At 35.2% G+C, this 23,878-nt stretch overlaps 1 protein-coding gene across 4 annotated transcripts in view; it reads right to left on the bottom strand.

The window, feature by feature from the left end:
* CASK (calcium/calmodulin dependent serine protein kinase) overlaps window positions 1–23,878 on the bottom strand; it is a 442,102-nt gene that overhangs the window by 71,793 nt on the left and 346,431 nt on the right. For all 4 annotated transcript variants that reach the window (XM_044670183.1, XM_044670184.1, XM_044670182.1 and 1 more), the window contains one exon: window positions 18,744–18,865. In XM_044670183.1, coding sequence (XP_044526118.1) covers window positions 18,744–18,865 — 122 coding nt within the window. The remainder of the gene's footprint in view (window positions 1–18,743; window positions 18,866–23,878) is intronic.

Here is a 23,878-nt window from a genome sequence, read left to right on the forward strand (position 1 = left end):
GACTGACCACCCCCTAGGTGTCCTAAGAGAAGCGTCTATTGTGACTGGACACGCAAATTAGGAGGGAGGCACAGGAAGTGACACATAAGTACCCCTTTAAAAGGAGAAGGTCCTCAGTCAGCTGAGGGTCTTCTGGTGAAGAGGACTGTTGGTGAAGGAGCTCTTCTGGTCCCAGGAGGAGTGCTGGCTGGAACGCTGAGACCTTGGTGAGACTGTTTTCAATATCTTCTTTAGAAGTCCATGTGGTGAGTTTAAAGCAGTGGTTCCCAAACTTTTTTGGCCTACCGCCCCCTTTACAGAAAAAATATTACTTAGCGCCCCCTGTCACATGCTATCACCACCCCTTTACAGTTATTCATCGCCCCCAAATGCACCTGTGGCCATCACCGCCTCCCTGGATTGATGCAGCACCCACCAAGGTGGCACCCACTTTGGGAATCACTGGTTTAAAGACTGAATCTCCCTGAACTTCTCTTAAGGAACTTCCCTTTAATAGACTCTGTGAATGAAGCTTTGCTTCATTCACCTCCGGACCTCTGGCCCTCTGACTCTGTGCTGAGGGTTAATTAGATCTACCTGGATTAGTTAGAGGATTGAAGTAAATTACCTACTGTGTTAGATTCTTATTTCCTTATTACTCTTTCTTTTCTCAATTTTAAATAAACTACCATAAAAGTCAATTTTGACTTGAGATTATTCTTAATTGAGGATAATTGTTCAGTCCTCTGGCGACCAATTTTAATATAATGAATCCAGAAAAACCCTTTGCCCCCCCCTTAAAGATACAACCCACTTGAATATATGAAGTACTAATTAAAAAGCCTCAAGTGAATACTGTCCCTATAGCATGTCTTAGAGCTAGAGATTAGCCCAAGAGAAAAAAGAATTAGAAATTCAAATCATGAGCAAACTTTGACCCTTTTGTTCTTTGTGAGCTCATGACCATTTGTGGAAAAAAAAAAGGGGGGGGGGATGGGGCGATGGGCTCTACTAATATTTCCAGAGTTCAGCAAAGGCCAAGAAGAAGAGGGCCCTATTTCTGAGGTATGCTCAAAGTAAGCCACAGGAAGAACCAGACCCTGTTTGCCACAATGACTAATTATAATGTTTAAAGATCCCAAACTGGGAATAGGGGTAAAAGATAACAATTTACTTTTCCATCAATTGCCACCTTATGAATCCTAGGAAGAGAATGACAAGAACATATCAGAGATGGAAGCTTTCTTGTACAAAAAGGGAAGTCTTCTTTTTAGAACTGCTCTGAAGTCAAAAGGGTGATCTGTTTCATTTCATTGCAAAGCATATCCTTTAATAAATTAATTTGCATATGTAAGCTATATGCATGAGTTAATTTTTTTCTCCTGATTTGCCACAGAATCTCTTATTTGGTGAGGCATTTGATACTAAATGTAGGAATTCAAAAGGATAAAATAATTCGATTGATTCTTTTCATTTTAAGAAAATTCCTATAAACTATGAGAGTTTGCAATTAGGTTGCTGGGAAAAATAAAGTAGTTGAAGAGATGGTTCCTATTTTTTTGTTATTTGCTTTTAGGTTACTGGCCTCAACCTGAACAACAACAAACCCCCCCCCCCCCCCAATAACTAAGCAGTCACTTGATAGTTGGGCTTTTTTTTTTTTTAAACCCTTAACTTCCATCTTGGAGTCAATGCTGTGTATTGGCTCCAAGGCAGAAGAGTGGTAAGGGTAGGCAATGGGGGCCAAGTGACTTGCCCAGGGTCACAAAGCTGGGAAGTGTCTGAGGCCAGATTTGAACTAGGACCTCCCATCTCTAAGCCTGGCTCTCAATCCACTGAGCTACCCAACTGACCCCCAAGGTTGGGCTTTTTGAGGGTAATTATGGAGAGGTTGAAAATTCTGTGCCAGTTTTCATCCAGTGGTTCTCCCCATTACCCCCCTGCTCTGGTCTCTCTCTGACTATTGCACAATAGAAGATTTATTTTTGAGTGTGAGAAATGAAGGTCTTCTTTGACTTCCTAGTTAAGACTAAAAATATGTTTGCATGGCCTAACAACATAAAAAAAGTCTTAATTTAGCTTCTTTTTGGTCTGATGGCAACTCCTTTTAAGGACAATTATACCAACTCTAAATGTCATAGCTTAACTTTTCTCTTAAGCATTTCACCTTCTCTTTAAAGCAAATAGCCTTAAAATTAAGTCCTGATAGGTTACAACCATTCTTAGGGATTCCCATTATAGAGTAAAATCAAGTATGTTTTATTAACTTCTAATTAGGGTATTTCTTAATACTGAAATCCAGAGCGATGACAGAAAAGTTTTCATAAGTTCTTAATTCATCTAGTTACACAGTTTTCTTCCCATGTGTATAAGAAGGACCAATAAAACTAAATCCTATGAACCTAAATGGTCTGATCAGCTCTAAATCATGGTTATCTTAAAGTGACAATTCTATTTTACAATTTATTAGCATGATGTTTTAAAAATTTCTAGGAAGACTGCATTTACAAAAAATGTTCAGAATATTATGTCTCTGGATTTGCTACTGACAATAATTAATGGATTTTGAGATGGCTGGGAAGTCTTCATGGCAAAAAACTAATTTTTTTCTATATTGATCTAACATAAAACACCATAAATAGTGTCTAATAAACTATTGGTTTACGAATTAAAGACGATACTGAAATTCAGATTTTTCACTTGAGTGTGTTATGAGGAAATTGGGCTGGAATCTTGGTCCTGCATTAGTAGGTCCCCCATGATCCTAAGTAAGTAATCACTCTGGGCTTCAGTTTTCTCACTTTATGAAAGAGAGAGGTTAAAATGATCTCTAAAGTCAAGTCCCCTTAAACAGAGGACTCAGAACTCAATATAATAGAGATTTCTGCTTATTATACTTGGAATACACCTCAAAATTCATTTTAACTTTAGAAGCATTCATAATAATATTATAAAAGGATTAATTTGCCTTGGATGGTGCTGTTAGTGAAAAATTTAGTCTAGGTCTATTTTAAGTCAAATTCTCTGAAGGGTATTTCTTACTGCTTACTTGGGGTTTTCAAGTCACTACTAATTCCTAGTTTTAGCAACTCCCATGAATACACCCAGAAAATAGAAGGCATTGCTATAGTCAGTAACACTCTTCAAGGAAAGCACGCTATCCTTTTTAGGAAGACAATTTACACAGTAGCCAAATAGGTACATAAAAATAGCTACTTCACTTAGGATGAAACAAAAGCTTTGTGCCAAATTATCAGACATATGTATTTTTAGTTCTTGGTTTTCCTTACTGAATGCTAGATTCCTTCAAAATCATTTTGTCAGTGAAATTGATGTTTGGGGGATAACAAACAAATAGGTAGTAGGAAAACATAGAAGGCATTAAATAGGTGTTTTAGAATATTTTTCAGGAAAAAATACACAAAATAAATGTTATTCATATTTTTCAAATTAAGAGAAAACTAAAGTAAGAGTTGATTTGGATTTCATACAGTTTTATATATTTATCAATAATATATATATGGCGCTGTGGGCAGATAAACAATTTTAAAGCTTCAGAGTAAAACAAACAGCAAATAAGCATGGCAATTATTGTTTGCAAGAGCAGGTAGCGACAAAGTTTAGCTAAGAGAACTAATAAAAAGTAAACAATGAGGATAGAGTGCTGGGTTTAGAGTCAGGGAGACTTGAATCAAAATCCTGCCTCAGATATTTTATATCTGTAACCATGGACAAGATAGTCAGCCAATGATAAGTTTTTACTTTTTACCTAGTGTCAGGCATTGTGCTAAACACTGGGTTAGTTCAGAAAAACAGTCCCTGACCCACTTGTTCTAATAGAGGAAACAATATGCAAGCACCTAGCCAAATGCAAGATGTATACAAAGTAAATGGATGATAATCAGAAAGGGAAAGACACTATTAGCTGGGGAAATGAGGTCTTCTTTATAAAGTAGGATTTGAGCTTGGTCTGGAAGGAATTCCAGGAAACTAAGAGGTAGTGGTGGAGCAGAGTATTCTAGGCAAAGGAGCTGTGAAGTGTTTTGTTAGTAAGGTATGGCAGCTGATTCTAGAAAATATGGAGAAAAAGTGTAAGAAGGCCAGAAAGGAAGGAGCTAGGCCATAAAGAACTTTAAATGCCAAAAGTAGGACTTGATATTTGATCTTGGAAGAAATAAGGTGCCTTCAGAGTTCATGGAGCAGGAGGGAGATGTGGTCGGATCTACAGTTTAGAAAAATCATCTTGGGTGCTGAGTGGAAGATGGACTGAGTTGGGCAGGGCACATATTCGAGGTAAGGAGACTGGGGTGAGCAGTATTCCAAGTCCAGGAGAAAGCAGAGTAGTTGCTGTGTAAATGGAAAAGATGGGACATAAAGGAAAGATGTTATAAAGGCACAAATGACAAGATTTGGCAATGGAGTGGATCTGTGGGGCGAGTGAAGGGGAAAAGTCAAGGATGAAACTGAGGTGGTTGGCCTGGCAAATTGGGAAGACGAAGGTGCCATTGACAGCAAAATGTTTAGAAGAATAAAGGATATGGAGGAAAGATAATGAGTTGTTTTGGTCATGTCATGATGAGTTTGAGCTGTCCAAAAGGCAGATGGGGATGTATTCTTGGAGCTTAGGACAACACCTAAGGGCTGGAAACAGACATGTCCTGGGAGTCAGAAAGACCTGACCCTGAATCTTGCTTCAATCATGCCCCGGGCAAGGGTCTGAGTCAGTTTCATCATCTTTAAAGTGAGAGGGTTGGTCTTTACACTCAAACACTCATACTCATACTCATTCTCTCTCTCTCTCTCTCTCTCTCTCTCTCTCTCTCTCTCTCTCTCTCTCTCTCTCTCTCTCTCTCTCTCTCTCTCTCTCTCTCTCCACACAGACACACACACACACAGACACACACACACACACACACACACACACACACACACACCCTCTGTTTCACTGATATATGGAACTGCTGGACAAGGAAGGTCTCAGGTCTCTCAACACTTGCTAGTCAGCATTTTTTCTGCAATATATAGTCTTAGTTGCTTAAAGCAATGACAGATTAAGAGAATATCCAGGATCATACAGACAAGGTGTGTCAGGGCAGAACACATATAAATAAATACAAACACACACATATAAATCCTAAGCATGAATACATATAACGTATATACATATAATGCAAGAATACATGGATACATGTAAATGCACATGTATATACATTTTTACTATAGATATAAACACTAGGGGCACATGTTGCCTTATCTCTGTGAAAGCACATTTCAAATGAGTTAGAGAAAGGATCAGTAGGATTAATTAGCCTGATATTTTGCAGGAAAGTTGGCCCAAGAAGAATAGGAAGCTCTTGAGGAAAAAAAAAAGCTGCAGACAGAAGCAAGAATGAGTCAGATGAGGAATAAAAGAAGGAACTGGTGTTGCAGCATGGAGAAGCAGTCAACTAATTTAGTTTAAAACAAAAAAAATATAAAAGATATAAGTTAGGGCAACTAACTAAGGATGCTAGGGTCTTCAAGAATAATTTCAGGAACTTTAAAGTTCAGAATGAACTGAGCCAGGAGATGAAATGCTAGGGATGATAAAAGAATTATTTTGATTATATTAGGAGGGTCAAAGAATTGACAAGGTCCAGTGCATGAAGCAAATGGAATGATAATCCTGCATAAAGTTGTGAAATTAATAAAGGTTACTCAATTTTTGCTTCTTTTACCTTTTCTAAGAAGTCAGCAAGCATTTGTTAAAGAGCTTACTGTGTGCTAGCAATTATAAAAATAAAGGTAAAAACAGTCTCTGCCCTCAAAGACCTCACAACCTAAATTAGTTGGAGACATATGAAAATTATGTATAAACAAGATATGGATAGGACAAATTGGAAGTCAACTCAGAGATAGGCACTAGGATTAGGGTTAGGGATAAATAGTAAAGATTTTTTTGTAGAAGGTGGAATTTTGGCCAAACCTTGAAAGAATTTAAGGAAGCAGACAAAGGAGAACCTTGTAGGCATAGGGCACAGCTACTGAAAAGCAGAGAGCTGGAGAAATAAGAAAGGTCAGTGTCACTAGATTGAAGTGTAAGTAAAGTGTAAAAAAGCTGGAAAGTTAGGAAGGGGCCAGGTTGTGAAGCACTTTAAAAAGCAAATAAAATTTTATATTTGATTCTGAAGATAATAGGGAACCAATGGAATTTATTGAACAGGGGGTAACTATACTTATACTTTATGGAATATAACTTTGGTATCTCTGTGGAGTATGGATTTTCCAATTATCTCTTCAAGATGAGAGATTAGAAGTGGTAAGACCAGAGGCCTACTGCAATAGTGCAGATATGAGGTGATGAGGATCTGAACTACTGGCTACAGTCTAAACACTGCAGAGTACTGGCCCTCAGTAGAATCGGCATGGATGAACTTGAATTCACTGCAATCAGTTTATAGGACTGCTGAGGAAACAATACTCAAAAGCTATCAAGAGAAAGCTTTGTGCTCTTGTCTTCAAACTATACCTTAAGCTACTTATGGAAAAATACCTGGCGGATATCATTATTGAGATCCTGCGTGATTTCTGAAATGGAGGGAGGTGCTAAGGACTAGAGAAAAGCAAACTTTTTTTTCCACTTTCAAAAAAGGGATGAAGGTAGCATCTACAAATTATAATTCAATGAACTTGTCTTCTAATCCAAGTGAATACAGAATATATTAAAAGAATGATTTAACACTTAAGAGAGAGAAGCAGTGATCAATAAAGGCCACCATGGCTCTACTGAGAAAATGTCACAGCAGATAAAATTGGAGTAATGCTATAGATAGTATACTTAGGTTTCAAAAAAAAATATTTGACAAATCCTCTCATGCAACTTTTTATGACAAGGCAAGAAGTTAGACAATGGTACAATCAGGTGAATCTGATTCTGGTTGGATGACCCCAACAGAAGTAATTAATATCAACTTGGAGGGAACTCTCTAGTGGATTGCCTTTGGGATCTGTCGCTAACACTTTGCTTTTGACCTTTTAAAAACCATATGATCATAGACAGAGAGCTACAAGGGGCCTTACTGGCCAGTTAGTATATTTAATAATTTTCTAGGAAACTGAGTTTCAAGACAGCTAAACTGACTTGCCTAAGGTTACATAGAAAGTATGGGACAAGAGAACTATTTAAAATTTGGTAGCTCAGATCTTTGCTGCTTGGAGGCTTTCTTTTCTTGCATGGCCCAATTTGGAGCCTACAGAGAAATAGAATGGTCATCAAGCAGCCCATCTTATTCAACTCTTACAAAGTTTTCATTTTTTATAAGGGGTTTATTTTGAGGCAGCTAGAGAGCACAGTGGATATAATACCAAGCTTGGAAGGGAACTGGGTTCAGATCTGGTCTTAAATATTTCCTGTGTGTCTTTGGGCGAATTTTTCATTGCCTAGCCCTTGCCATTCTTCTGTCTTAGAATTAATGCTAACATAGAAGCTCAGGGTTAAAAAAAGTTTATTTCATCTATTAATGTATAAATTAAGTGCACAATAACTCCTGTGGGAAATTTAGCTTTGGTATTTTTATGTTGAAATGATCAAAATCACAAAAATGTCATTAATTCATACATTGTTCTTTTTAAAAAAAAAACAAAACAAACCCTTACCTTCCATTTTAGAATTGATATTGTGTTCCAAGGCTTAACAGCAGTAAGAGATAGGCAATGAAGGTTAAGTAACTTGCCCAGAGTCATACAGTTAGGATATATCTGAGGTTATATTTGAATCCATCTCCCATTTGTAGGCCTGGCTCTCAATCTACTAAGCCACCTAGTTGCCCCCTATTAGTTCATTTTTGACAAAAAATGTTCTTAACCAAGCATCATCAAATCATCCTTTAAATCATCGTTCCCCTTTCATAAAGCTTCTTAGTCTTAAAAGATATTATCCTCAAATTTGATTATTATTTTGCCAGTGCCTTATAAAACAAAATAGTTAATCTCTACCTTAATAAAGCAAACCCATCCACTTCCCATGTGTGTATGACTCTTAAAAAGTAAAACTCAATCCAAAACACTGAACATCTAAAATTTACTTCCAATGCAACATTTAAAAACATTTGCTTATTAAACTCTAGCTATTAAGAATTATGTAGAAATGGTGCTGTGTTAAGTTGTTACTGTGGAGAAATTATGCATTTAATCCTTGATTGGGAACATATTAAAATTACAATTACTTTTACCAAACAATTTTAGGTCTCATCATAAAAAATACTCTTACCCTCTCTTTAATTTGGTGACACACCACATTTACTGTGGAAACATAGTTTTGGACAAAAGCTAACAGATGTTCCAGGGTGTGCCAGATGGTGGGCCAATGTTTAAAAAAAAAAATAGTTTGTCAAAATTTGGCCAAGATAAAAAAAGGTGTTTTGTTAAAAAGATAAAAAAGAAATTGTTTTGTTAACACTGCTGACTTGCCAAGGTAAATAGCTATTTTATAAAAGGAAATTTCTGTAAGACAACTAAAAAAAATAAGAATAATTTCTCATTTACATTTTCAGAATTATAGTTAATCAGTCTTTCACCTACTGTGAATAAAAATAACAGTCCCAGCTCACTTAGATTTTTACTAACAGCAGAAACTACTACTGTTGACTATCTATTGCATCAAATTACATCATAAAACCAATTCAAAAATAAGTTTAAAAATGATAAATGATATATTTCAATAAATTTTAACCAAACATTTGAATAATACTTCATTTTTTAACATTAACATTTATGGTATAATTTTCACCTGTCTCCTCAAAATTAGAGTGCTAATTCTGCTAATGAAGATATTATACATAAAACTCAAAATGAGAAGAATTATTTCAAAATAATATCTGAAGTATCAATGGCTAATATATATTTGGGCAGAACTAAAGGAAAGGCTACTAGAATTCAAATCTGGAATCATTTTTTAGTGGAAGATAAGAGTAAATAGAAGAGGAGAATTAGGAAAATGAGGGTGAGGACTCAAAACCTCTTGCCGTTCATTTTAATCTGAATTCTAATCAGACACTGGGAAATGTTTCAGCTTGTGGATATTTTGAACAAAATCAGAATAATTAGGAAAATATCACATCAGATGAGCTTATATGTTCTCTAGCACTAGGAGACATTAATGTTTCTTAGGCTGAGAACTGAGGCCTTAGAGACAAACCTTTGAAGTGCTCAGTCTGATTATTAAGCAAAGCTTTAAAAACTTTATTCCTTTCCAGAGTGAGCTAAAAATGCAAAATCTAGAACACAGCTTGAAACAATAAATAACTAAGCTTTGAGTTTTGTAGAACGATCCCTAAAACACAACATACACAAGATTGAGATGACAAAAAAGAAACATATCAAAAAGAATATTCTAAAAAGCATTTATTATGGACCTACTTTGTACCAGGCATTGTACCAAGCTGAATATGTTTAAGAAAAACTCCAAATCCAAGGAAACTTGGAAAGGAATGAAAAAAAGAATAGCTAAAGACTTAGAAGATAATTCTTGAGAGGTCAACAGAGCTTGCTTATGGAAAATGTGGCTCTTTTAGTAGATACTGGCTCCACTAAAATATGACTTCGGTATAAGTCCGTTAACATACAACATCTGTGGTCTGAGAAGCTTTGGAGGGTTGGGCAGCAGTGATGCATTTTTTTGATTATAGCATCTCATGAAATTATCTCCTAGGGTGCAGAGAGTTTGGTTCTGTGTCAGTTGAGGGAGTACTCACCAGGATGATATCACTGATCCTTAAGTATAAAATATGTATAAACTAGAGATGCTTTTTTTATCTCATTAACAAACCTGAGGGATACTATCATGCATTTTATTCCCATGACATTATCCATAAAACTGAGTAAGAAACATAATGAGTGCTCCAAAGATTGTGTGTGGTAATGGTATGAAGGAGAAATGAAAGAAACCCAATGTCTATTTGTACTATTGAACTATTCAAATGAACTTATGAGTCCAAGTTAATGATTTCAAGTTGACAGAAAACTGTGGTTTTTTAAATAGCCAATGGGTAAACAGAAGGCTTATTCTTATTTAATATGCAATTATAAAAGAAGTGATTTTCAAAAGCACTTATCAAAAAATAGAATTTAAGTATATTTAGTCCCTTAGAGAAAAATCTCAAGAGATACACAAATAATTTGGATTAATGTTAATCTGAAACATTTTTCTAAATTACACATTAAAAATTCCATTAAGAAGTAGCAGTTTTATAGATTGCACTGAAGCTGTTACACAGTATACAAAATTCACAAGACTACAAGTGAATTAGAAAATAAATTACCTTGACTAGAAATTTAGATGGGTTTCTGTGTCTGGGAGTAGTTGGACTATTTAAAGCAGTGGTTCCCAAACTTTTTTGGCCTACCGCCCCCTTTCCAGAAAAAAATATTACTTAGTCCCCTGGAAATTATTTTTTTTTAATTTTAATAGCAATTAATAGGAAAGATACCAGGGGGTGGTAGGGCCCACTTTGGGAATCACTGATTCCCAAAATTCCCAAAAAAGCATTGCATAATTTCACAAATATAATCCAGTTCTCTATTCCTCTTATTCTACTATTGGTTCAGCTGCAGGGCTTAGCCAGATGTATGAATTGATGGACTAACTCAATGGGTTGCACACATAACTATATCATGGTCAAAATATCAGTATTCCTTATCTGTTTGTTTGTTTTTCCTGGGTGGGCTATTAGGGTTATTTCTTTTAAGCAGTTACTGATATCATTGAAGATATTCTTAGTATGGAGTTCCCATGTCTGTAGTCACAGAACACCACGATCTCTGAAAAACCGAAACTGCAGGTGACCTAATGGGCACTGGAGAAATACAGAATTACTAAAGACTTGGAAGCAAGAAGCAGCAAAAGTAAAAAAAAAAAAAGATGTTGTTTAGGAAATGCAGTATATTCTCCAATCTCTGTTTCATTTTAGTTATGCATAGCACAATCAGTAGATTATATCTCAGGGCATTTGAAACCCTGAAAAATAGAGAAGACGGAAGCCAAAATGATGATGGTCTATACAGGTTTTTATTTTGTCTTCTTTTTTGAATGAAGATAGGAATAATACATTTTTCTTATATACCTGTAACTTCAAGGAAATCAGAGTAGTGGAACTGTGGAAGGGAAGAAAAGGATAAGACAGCTTTTCTCTTTAGATATTACTTGAGCTAGTTCCCATTTTCATTGAATTTCTCCTTTTGTAACCTTTTCTGTGTGAGGAAGCATTTCGGGATTGTTGAAAGTGCTGTACTATCTTCCAAATAAAATGTTGGAGGAAGTATTCACATTGATGAGGTCACATTTGCCAAAATGACAACATAATGGCTACTTGCTTTTATGACTACTAAAATTGACATTACATAGCCTTCATATGTATGTGATGGCTCTACTTTGGAAAGCTTAATTTCTGATCATCATTTCTTTTTCTTTGCATACTGTACATCCAAGCAGCGAAATGCCATCTTGAGTAATAGTTATATAGGCTCAGGATGGCCAGGTCCTCAAAACTGCTAAATAAACTTAAAAAAAAAAAGTGGTCTGTGTTTGCATGAATTCCTAAAGAAATTAAGGGTATTTATTCAGAAGAAGAAAAGATTTAAGAGGAATTTGATTACAGCCTGTGAAAGGCTGTTGAATGCAAGAGAGATTAGATTTGTTCTGCTTGAATCTGGAAGGCAGAATTAGGAATAACAGTTCAAAGTTAAAGGAAGAAAGATTACTATATCTGTAAATTGAAAAGCCTGAATTAGATGATCTGGTTAATGTCTTCCTATAAGTTCACCAGGAGGGGTCCACTCAATGTGTCAGAGGCCTTGAGTATCAAACTGTACCCATGCCATATCACTAGTCCATCTTCTCTTCCTATCATACTATTCCTACTTAAAATCTTTTAAGTCCTTAACTGCCCTTGTGATGAGTGTTTAGTTAGGTATCTCTATTAGTTTTCTTTAATTTTACTTTCTAGTGATTCTATGAATGTAATCACCTGCCATTTTTTTCATAAGATTTTACAGATAAGTTTATATTCTAACCTAGTGTTATCTTTGGTAGCCACTTCTAACTGTTTGGCAAGAAAATCACATATTTGCACACTAAGGTACTTTCTGGGCTCTTTTGGTTTATTTACCTTGGTTTATTTTTGGTTAAAAAAATTATCATTAGTCTTACTGTCCCTCCTGTTGATTATTTTCCATTTCTGACTGCCGATTGCTTTTTAAAATAGTTCCAACTAGGATTCATTTGCTTCATTGGCTTTTTCTCATTCTTCTTGCTTTTTACTAATTCTGATCTCAGCTCAATTGAGGATAATACCCATATCAATAACAAGTCTTCTTCTGACTGTTAAACCATAATCACTTTCATTTTTTTGTGAATTTGGTGTCTACAGCTTACAAATTATTTTTTGGGAAGAAAGTGTCTATACTATAAAGACATGAGGTTTCTATGTAATTAACAAATTTTTGGGCTCCCTCACTCCTTCCTGAATCATGTTTTCCCATATATTTCTTTCTAGCTTCACCTTTTTCCAGTATTGCACCAAAGTTATCAAGAATCAGACTGAATGTTGATTTAGTTTTTTCCATGAAAATATTTGAAGTTTGTGCACCAATATATCAGTTGCTTCATCATTGGCAACTGATATTGGTGCATGAACTTCAAATATTTTCATGGTGGTCTTCTTTTAAATATGTAAACAAATAGTCCATTAAATTATATTTGCTGTTACTTTTAGATGTATAACAAAATTCACTATGCTAACTCTATTCTTTTCCTCTCTTAAAAATGCCTGTATGTAAGCAATTGGGATAAAAAGAGACCCAAAGAATTTAAATGACTTGCTCAAGATCACATAGATTGTAAGGATTAGAGGTGGGATTTGAACTAAAGTCATTTATTTAACTCTAGTTACAGTGCTCTATCTCAATCAATCAACAAACTTTTATTAAGCACTTATTCAGGCACTTGGGATACAAAGAAAAAGCAAAAATAGTTCCTGTCCTTAAGGTACTTACATTTTAATAGTGTGTGTGCATGTACAAATAACTGTCTATAAAATAAGAGTAATATTTCATTCTTCTGTGGTTATACCATATAAAGTGGAGCTTACTTCCAAAGTTTCTAAAAAGTACAGACTTTTACATGAATCATAGGATTTAGCATTACAAAGCACTTTTGAGATTGCCTAGAACTTTTAAAAGGGAATATAGTATAGTAAGAGGGTTAGATATGAATCAGGTGAGACATGGGCTCAAAATTGTGATCAAGATCTGAACTGTGTGTGTGCTTATACTCACTAGCAACTCCCTAGTAATGTTACATGGAGAGGGCTCTGCAAATCTTAAAGTGCTATGCCAATGTGAGTCATTATGAACAAAGTTCAACTTCTCCATTTTACAGATCAGTAAGCTGGGGTCCAGAGAGGTTTAATAATTTCCTCCAAGAGACACTGGCCATCAATAAGAGGGCTAGGATGTAAATCCAGGTCTTCTGTCTCCAAATCCTGGTCTCTTTTCATTATATTACCCAGATATGCCTGTTGTCATAAAATCTTAGTATTTAAATATTTGGATATAGATTCTTCTTTGCATAGCAGGATATTTTATTTTCAAAATATTCTTCTAAACTGAAATATATAGTTAAGTCTAAGGAATGGAATGTTACTGGAGAAATTTAAGTTACATTTTAGCATATTCTTTAATATTCCTTAATATTTAATGAATAATATGCATATCTCCATTTTAATTACTAGTTCCTTTTTCTTACATGGGTAAATGGGCAGGACCTAAGGAAAAGAGTAAGAATGTTGGGGAAAGAGTGAAGGATGAAGACTTAATGGGTATCTGTCAAATAGTCTGTTAATATATTTGCTGGATGATTGACCTAAGAATAAGAATGATCCTTAAGAAAGATTAGGACGTAAAAACAAATTCAGTATGTAGAGAAGCATCATTCAGCATTAAGAATAGTTTTCCATGCCATGGATTCCATAAACTCCTTTGCCTTCTTGTGCTGGGATGGTGGCTTTGGATTCTTAGAGGCCAGGCTGGCAGAGTATAAGTTCTAGCAGGTTCTCCCACACTGTTTTTGAGGACTGGCTTAAGCACCTTTGCCACCTTGAGACTTTGCTACTATGAACAAAATAAGACAAAAAAAGATAGTAATCATGTGGTGAGAGCAAGAGATAACTGCTGGATGTCTTGTGTGTTCCAGTGGTGTCCTTGAGATTTCAAGTAAGAGCAGGAGGGTTCCTGGGTGCTAGGTGGCTCCTCTGTGGCAAACTTATGGGAGAACATGCACCAGAGTTACACAGGAAGGGCAGGCATGATATCTGTGTCAATTACCAAAATTATTCTTTTATTCAAATAAAATTTTATAAAGTAATTATGATTAATTTCCCTGAAACGTGTAATAAACTTGAAAAGGTTTGGCCAATTTGGTTATTAAGCATACTTGGGAGTACTATGACTTGAGTGACTCCTTTAATTGTTAGATTATTTAAAATGTTCAACTTCCCTCAATGTAATATGAAACATTTTTTTCTGTGTGTGTGTAGGGTATCTATCATCCATCTATCTCACTATGTCTCATGGATTAAGAGCTAGGAGAGACATTAGAGATCATCTGACCTAGGAGTTTTTAACCATATCTGTGTTAGGGACTTTTTGGGCTGGCTGGTAAAGTCCACAGAAGTATGTGGTATTCCTTCCTAAGAGGTATAATTTCCTTGAAAGCAGGGAGTCTCTTTTCTGTCTTTGTATACCCACTATCTAGGACATAATAGGTACTTAATAAATAATTTAAAAAATACCAAACCCTTGGCTTGTTCCAAGACAAAAGAGTGGTAAGGGTTAGGCATTTGGGGTCAAGTACTTGCCCAAGGTAACAAAACCAGGAAGTATCTGGGACTACATTTGAACAGAGGACCTCCCATCTCCAGGCCTGGCTCCCTATCTACTGAGCCATCTAGCTTCACTTTAATAAATCATTTTTGATTAGTTGTGCTTGGTACAGATAAATGGTATTCCAATTTTTCCTGAGTTACTTATGATTAGAAGGTAAGTTATTAAACAGGGTTGCTGTGACAAAAATGTTCTGTAAACCTTAATATGTTTACAAATTTGAATTACTATAATTATGATCAGGGATTATATCTTGCTTACCTTTGTATCGCCTCTAGTGTCTTACACCCCCCCCCCCAAAAAAAAGGTACTTTCCTGACTTTATTCCTTTGCTAAGGCTGTTTCTGGTGACTGGAAAGCTTTCCATCCTGTCTTAACCTGAATACTGAATTCTTAAATATTACCTAAAGCCTAACCAAATGGCTACCTTTTTTATGAAGTATCTCATAATCTCCATTATCAGTAATGACCTTTCTAGTTTTTAATCTCAGATAGCCCTTGGCTTATACTTCTCTTATACACTGATCATATGTTATAGTTATTTCTGTGCCATGTCTTTCTACTAGTCTATTATCTTCATGTTGTAGGGACTGTGTAAATTTTTTCTTTCTATCTATGCAGTGTTCTAAACAGAGTAGGTGGGTTAATTAACAAGAGCAAAGCACAACAGATGGATAACTTAAATGTTGTACTAGTATCCATCAAACATTAAAATGATATAGAGGAAAGTCTTCAGTGATTAGGCAGAGCTTCCATAGACTCATGGAAGAAAAATAAAAAAAGCGTTGATTATTTTGACAGCTGATGGAAAACAGCTATTCCAGGGCTGGGGCAAAGAAAAGGACTGAGCTTGCTTAAAGGCTGTTTTAGGCTCAGAATGTAAGGAAAGAGGTTCTTTAATAGAATGTTCATTAAGCAAGGCAGTTAAGTGTTAAGAACATATTATTTTAAAATTAACTTTAAGATACTTAGAAGGAGATAAAAAATAAAGAGGAATAGAGTTATTTATCTTAGAAATTGACCTGATATATAACAAATAACTTTAAGGAGAATGCTAACACCAAAAGAGCTAAAAGAATGGTGATGGGAATGGAGCATTAGTTAAATTCAAGATAGGTTGAAAACATGGTGAATTGAGGAAAAACTAAGAATTAACAAAAGCAATGATGTACAAACATAATGAAAAAGTTATAGAGCTTAGACCCACACTGGGTCAGTGCAAGACTATATAAATTGCAGCAAATAACAACTGAGGCAGGATATTAAAGTCTCTGGGAATTACTAAGACAGAAGAAAAGTGGAAAGTGACAATATAATAAATGACTTGATTTCTGATACAAAGAATGAACCTTGAAAATGCTTCCATAAAAGGCCCAATTCCTAGGTATGGGGAGAATTTATTTTTTAGATGAAATTATATGGGCTTAATAAATTACTTAAATAAATTCATATTAGCACTAAGACTAAGAATAATCTCATATTCCAGTAAATCATGAAGGAGGTATAGAAAGATGTTGGTGAAACCCTGGATCAGCATGGCAGAATGATTCCTACTTTTGAGAAATTAAGATTAATTTGGTAATAACCTATGAGACTTGGTAAACTTCTAGAACCTTCACTGTAAAAAAAGTTTTTGTGGCAGTATTTAATCAGAGGCAATAATACTCTCTATCAGTTTGGGTAATAAGAGAGAAAAAAAGTATTATTTTACTGAGTGCTTGGTATGGAAATCTTTGAGAATGGATGACTGGGGATAAGGGTAGATAATTGAAAGGGAGGAACACTTGAAAGCCAAAAAGGAGAAATGGGGTCAGGGGCTAGACAGGTTACAGAAAGCAATAAGCTGCCTTCAGGAAGAAAATAAGCTTTTAAAGCAAATTGGCTAAGGATACAGGGTAACTTGGCTACAAAGGGAACATGTGTTGTACCGTAAATTGTAATTAAAAAAATGTGTGCATATGCTGATGTGACAAGGAGTCATTTAGTATTTTGTCTTCTAACTTAGTCAAAAAAGCTAGTGGGATAAAATCTTCAAGAAATCCTAGTGAGTTGGAAAGGGAAAAAGAGAGAGAGAGAGAGAGAGAGAGAGAGAGAGGGAGAGAGAGAGAGAGAGAGAGAGTGTGTGTGTGTGTGTGTGTGTATAAAAGCTAAGTAAGATTTGATTGTGTTTTGATTCTATTAGAATCCTACTGCAAAAGATCAAGCTCTGTGCTTGGAGTTAGATATAGCTTCAAATCTAGCTGACACATACTAGCAGTGCCTTAGGGGCTCTGGCTAGATCTCAGCCTCTAAGTCACAGATGAGATAGAAGACTGTGTTGATAGAGAGAGTTCTTATACCATGATTGATTGTTCTTTAAAGAATCTTCTTGCATCTGTATGTTTCATTCTATGAATTCTTTTATAAGCATAATTTTATTCAATACGGGTTTGGTAGATTGCAAATCATAATGGTCTAGAAATTGTGTTTTGATATGATTCTAATTTGGGATTGTTTCATTATACTGGTAATTAAAATTGGTTATCAAGGGCAAAATTGGATGTCCTGTCATTGAAGGGAAATGAGGTTCCACTGATGCAGAGAGCTACTATATATTTAATTTGATATTTTCTGTGCTGGGTTTCTGTGAGCATTTGAGATTGTCAATCAGGATAGGGCAGTAGGAGGGACACACATATGAATGAGGTAGCTATTCTTTGTGACTAAATCAGACACTTACATTCAGTTGGACTACTCATAGAAATCAGGTTGGTAGAAAGGAAATGGGATGACTGTTTCCTACTAGTGGATTCTGTATTATCCATTAATGTGTTAGATGAGTCTTCCTGATTCCAGGCTTAGGCCTCTATCCACCTAGCTGCTCCTGGGTCAGATGGCTAAATTTCCAAATGAGAAAAAGAACTATCTATAGACAGAGGTCTCAGGTAGGTAATAGAAAAAGGACCATTTTACATTGCTTCTGAATGCTTTTGGTGTCTAACATTAAATATGGACTATAAAGACCATTTTTCTCAAGAGTGTGCCAGAAGTGTTCCCTAGTCCTATTGATTCCTTTGCATTCCTTATCAGATAGCAGCAAAGAAGGTTTAGGTCTTGGCTCAATGTGAACTTTATTAGCTTCATTTCCCTACACTCAGGATGAGGATCAGTTATCCCTGTTGGTGGCACTAACAGGGAAAAAGGATGAACCTCAAATTCTGGTGACTGTATGCACCTCAAAAGGATGTATGTCAAATTCTCTTCTGTCAGTTGGGCATTTCCTAATATGGATGGGTTGGATAAGGGTTTAGTTTTCACTATGACAATGACACCTCCTTCTAAAAAGAGGTTAAGACACTAAAAAACTTTTTGAAAATAGGTGGGAAGAAAGCTGAAAGAATGAGTAGTGGGATAAGGCTTTATTAACTGACCCAAGAAAATCCTGAAAAAAAACCCAAAATGGTTCAAAACTATAAAACCATATACATTGACCCCTCCCCAAATTTGACTACTTCTATTTCAAAATACTAACACAGTATCAGTGAATTAATGACCAAAGAACTAACTATTTACTTTGCTAAGCACTTTTCAGCTATAGGATTTAAGGTAATACATGTAAATGACCAAAACATCTAAATGCTGCTAAAAAATTTTAGCAAGTGATAAGAATTCTTAAGTTTCAATGTAACTGATAAGACTATTTTAGCACACAATATACAATATATACTGAATTGTGTTTCAATGTCCAATCTATGTTGATCTTTCCACATTCTTTCTCATAGAATTAGGGCAAATAAAAAAGACCTAGAAACGTGATGAAAATAAATTGATATGTTAAATATACAATTTATGGATGGAAGGGGACTTACATCTAGGAGTGTGTGGAGATGCTGATCCTGGAAAACACTGTGTAGAAAATCTAAGTCCTTTTCACTGCAGTCTGTAAGTGCATGAATTTCCTCCAGGCTGTCTAGCACCTGTGAGACTGCTCCTACAGGTAAACAAACAGAAAAATAAATAGCTAGAACAGAAAGTCGTTGATAAGCTAATTTTTGGAACAGGAATCTTCCATTTTAGTATAATGAATTAACATTAGAACTGCAAAGGCTAGAACTTTCACTGAAGGCTAAATTTCTTGAGTTCCATAGTTTTTAATAACATTGCAATTTCATTTCTTTTTAACAATGGTTTAGTTGTCTTGGTTTTCTATAACAACTTTCTCAAAGCATTCACATATGCCTTATCAATGCTAATACTGCTCCCTTATTTCACCTTATCAACTAAAGATAACTTATGAAGACCTGTGTGTACCAAGTTATACTGTAAACTAGGTAAATAACCTAAATTATTACTTAAAGGTAAACACAACAGAAAAATCAAAGGACAGGAATGTTTTGATTGATGTCAAATTTCTAATCTTGCTACCTGGAATAAGTATCAAATAAGTACAATTATTATATATTCTCCCATGTCACTTTTGTATTCCACTTTATAGGTATTTTGTAAAGTATCTTACAATTCAATTGTCTTCAGATATGATGAACTAGTTTAATCTTTGTTTATGAAAATTATCTAAGTATCCAGAATTACCATTATATAGTCTACAGTGCATATAATAAAATCATGGAATAAGACTGGAAAGAGTCTTACAGTTATCAGTATGAAGTCCAAGCACAGGCTTTTGTGAGCTACTCATTTTTGAATATTTCTGTTAATGACTCATCAACAAACACTCTCAATAAGTGCCTTCTCAAGAATAAAATTATCTAAATAGATAGCACACAATACTTTTATCATGTTTAACCAAACTTAAGTTTTCTTATTCGTCAGCTTTAATAAAAAAATAGCTGCTTTATTTTGCTACTATTAAAATGCAAAGACTGGAAAAAATTCTCTATTCTATCCATCTCTACCTATTTGGAGAAGGACAAGAAGTACAGTATTATTGACACTTGAATCCCTGATTAATATTATGAGTGGAAATGTAAGTTTGGGGTCTTCCTAATCAAGTGAAGGCAGTTTTTGTAGAGTGAGTAGCCTCGGGTGATTTTGCAAATGCAAGAGATCTTGCATCAATCCTTCATTACATTGGTCATCTTTTGTTTTTGCCCTAGACTTCACATCTATAAACCACGGATAATAACAGAAGGGAAATAGTAACAAAAATAAAAACAGATGCCAAACACGCACTTCTGGTAGCTGCTATATAAATCCAGCATCACAAATGCTGTTTTAAATTTCTGGATTTTCCTTCGATTTGTAGTTATATTATCAAATTAGACTGAATGAGAAAAAAATTAACAGGAGCTATTTTACAGTCTGAAAGAGCTGAGTTAAAATACGTTATGAGTGAGCCTGGTTAGAGCCATAATATAATAGTTTGGAGTCAGACAGTATTCAAGGCAGCCATTGACATATTTTGGCTCTGCAACTTTGGGTAAACAAGTGACCTGACCCCATGCAACTTTCTAAGACTAAACTGCAGAGAAAATGCTCTTTGGTAGAGAAGTTCCTCACCTTGGTAGATCTTGTGATCTACTGAGAAATATTAAAGATAGCATTTCTACTTATGGCCTAAAAGGCAAGAATACTAAAAGGTGAACATTTACCAAAATAAGTAAACATTAAAAATTTATGTTAACTTTTTTAGATTAAGGATTAATGTCTAGTGTAAGATGGCTTTTGCTAACATTAAAATGTCTAGAATATACTAAGCTCTCTAAATATTTTTGCTATCTCATTCATTGAATTATCTCACTGAAGGAAGATGAAAAAAGGCATTGCTTACTAAAAATCAACAAAATAGTTTAAAAGGACAAAATGTCTTACATTTTAAAAAACCCTTTATAATTTAGAGGGTATTAATATCTTTTCAAGGCACTCTCTTTTTATATAAGTGGAACTTATATAAAGAACTAGTAAACATAAGCTTATCTTACTTGATATTAGTATGTTAAATTGCCATCTTCTTCAACTAATCTCACTAAGCTACCCAATTTTATTTTCAGATACCTAATTTCTTGAGTGTAGGGACTGTTTTATTTATTTATTTTTTTGTACATAAATCTCCAATGCCCAATACAGTTCATTGAACACAGTAGGTGCTTAATAAATGCTTAAAGATTCCAGTGAAGAATACTTCCTACACCAGTGAAGACTGGTAACTATTCTTCAATTTACATTCTTTGAAGTCTGAGTTGGGTATTGCGGGCTTGTCAGAATATTTCAAAGAATATGTCACTTTATAAGAGATCATGACTCCAAGGGGAGTGTCTCTACCAACTATATCACCGTTTCCTAAATGTACCTATTTTTTTAATGTGATAAAGACAAATTCTATTGTTGGTTCATTTTTCTGTTTTATTTAGGTAAATGGTAAAATGGTTTTGGGTCCCCTGGACAAACCTGGTAATTGGGAATTTCATAAAAATGCTAACTGTCAAGAGAAAAGCAATAAAAGTTTTAAAGGATGCAGTAAGTGGCTCAGTGGATACAATAGACCAGGAGATGGGAGGTCCTGGGTTTAAGTCTGGCCTAAGACATTTTCTAGTTGTGTGACCTGGGCTGGTCACTTAAACCCTCATTGCAGAGCTGTTACCATTCTTTTATCTCAGAACCAAAACATAGGATTGAGTCTAAGACTGAAAGTAAGGGTTAAAAAAATGTTCTAAGGTAAAACATTGTCACTCTAATTTTTGTCATTAAAAAATCTAGATCTCTGTATTTGAATAATCATTTGATTTAGAAATTTGTGGTCTGAAGTTAAACTACTTGGCTATCTATATTAGGGATTTAACACGGTCCATTTTTATAATTTCACTTCCAAAAAGAGAATCAACCTTACAGAATGAATAATATAGTGTGTCATTTGAAATTATTATAAGCCCTTGGGAGACTACATCTCCCAGGGATCCCTGCTACAACTTCCCCCGACACCTCCTACTTCCTTTGTGGGAGGTGTTGGAGAAAGTATAAAAGAGGAAGTGGCACCTTTTTTGGGCTCTGCTCTCTGGAGCCTGGAGGCTGGCTAATAGCTCTCTACCCTGAGCTCTCTCTTTCTTGGTGCCTTTCCCCCTTTCTATCTACCTCCTAGTTTTTCTTAGACCTTCCCCTTTCTAATTTAAATAAAACCTAGCTATTCTAAACCCTAAGTTGTTCTCTGATCTTTTATTTGAGCCCCGAAGGGCTCTGGTCAATTTCCCCCTGCTGGGGCTGGGGACTGCTACCTTTCTTTCCCTTCTTCTCTCCTTTCTTCCATCCATCCTTCCTTCTACCTTCCTCCCTTCACCCTCACATTTATTTGGCGACCACAAAGGGACCTGAAGTTTTTCTGGTCCTTTCTCCCTTTACCCTCACAAAAAGTACTATTGCTCCTTTTAAAATTCAAGTCTAACACACACACACACACACACACACACACACACACATACACATGAGAGTATAGGAAATGAAGCCATGCAAGGGGAAGTGTGCATTTGAATCTGTTGCTGTTCTTAGAATGGTATGGACCAGTCCTGTTCGTTCTACAGTTCCTCTATTGCTATGTGTTTAACTGTATTGCTCCCTTCATTTTTTTTGGTAGACGATGTCCAGGAAGGAGAGAGACAACACATACAGATGACTTTCATCTACATTCAGCTATCAAAATGGATCTTCCTAAAGCAAAGGTCTTTCCATGTCACTACTCCGCAAAGTAGTTCCTATCACTTCTAGGACCAATTATAAAATCATCTGATATTCAAGCCATCCATAACCTGTTCCCTTCCTTTCTAGTCCTTTTATATCTTACATTATTGCCCAGTATCTAACTTTACAGTCCATCGCTATACATTGGGTATTTTCACTGGCTGTCACTTATACCTGAAACACTCTTGTTCCTCATCTTTGCCTCTTGGCTTCCCTGATTTTCTTCAAGGTCACAGCTATTTCTCACTTTCAGTGAGAAGCCTTTCCTGATCTCCCTTAATCCTAGAGCATTCCATTCTGTTGCTTATCTCCAATTTATCTAGTATATAGCTTTTTTGGTACATAGTTGTTTGCATGTTGTCTCCTTCATTAGACTGTAAGCTCGTTAGGAGCAGGTACTATCTTTTACCTTTCTTTTTATCTCCAGCATTTAGCACAGTTCCTGACACACAATAAAAACTTAACAAATGCTTATAAACAGACTGATTAAAAATAAGTCTCAACAGGCAATGCTGTTATTCCTATTAATTAAAATATTTCTCAATATAATGCTGTATTTCTTGACTCCTGAAAACTGTGTGAGAAATCACAAATCATTAAAATTAATTTAAAAATTACTCAAAGATTGAAAAACAAAAAATGCTACAGCCTCAATAGAAAAGTAATCAATTATATTTTTAACTTGGCCTTCTCAATGAATTTTAATTAACCTAATATGTGAATCATTTGGTTACAAAATGCTCAATATTTCTATGATACCTACATCTAGCAATAATTTTCTCTGACAGATTATTTATGTGGTAGTTTATTAATGTTAGAAGAATAATTTAAAAAGAAAGTCCATCCATGAATGAATATGCAAATGAAAGGATACTTACATAAAATAATATAGGATATATGAGTAAATAAAATATCGAATTAACTTTTTTAACTTGAAACTTTTGTCTTGCTGATAATTTCAACTTCCAGAAGGTAGCAGAAGCATTTCTGATGTGATTCTGACCAGTAAAGGAAATGCCAATTAATGAAATAGAAACCTTGGGAATAGGTAAACCAGGCCCTTGAGAATTATTGAAGATAAAGAGGGTACTAGTCTCCAGGCATAATCTAAACTTTAAGAAAGCAGATTTCAAAAATTTACGCCTTGGTACTCTAAAAGGAAAGTCAGCTCAAGACGAGAGATTCTCAAAAATGAAATTGTTACAAGATAACCAACATTATTTCAATAAGGAAGAAAAGGGGAGAGGGTATCTATAAGACACAGATATGGCTGTTTAGGGAAGCTCACTAATAAGATTATAAAAGGACCTATTGGCAG

The sequence above is a fragment of the Gracilinanus agilis genome, chromosome 3 (assembly GCF_016433145.1).
Source record: "Gracilinanus agilis isolate LMUSP501 chromosome 3, AgileGrace, whole genome shotgun sequence".
Classification (NCBI taxonomy): Eukaryota; Metazoa; Chordata; class Mammalia; order Didelphimorphia; family Didelphidae; genus Gracilinanus; species Gracilinanus agilis.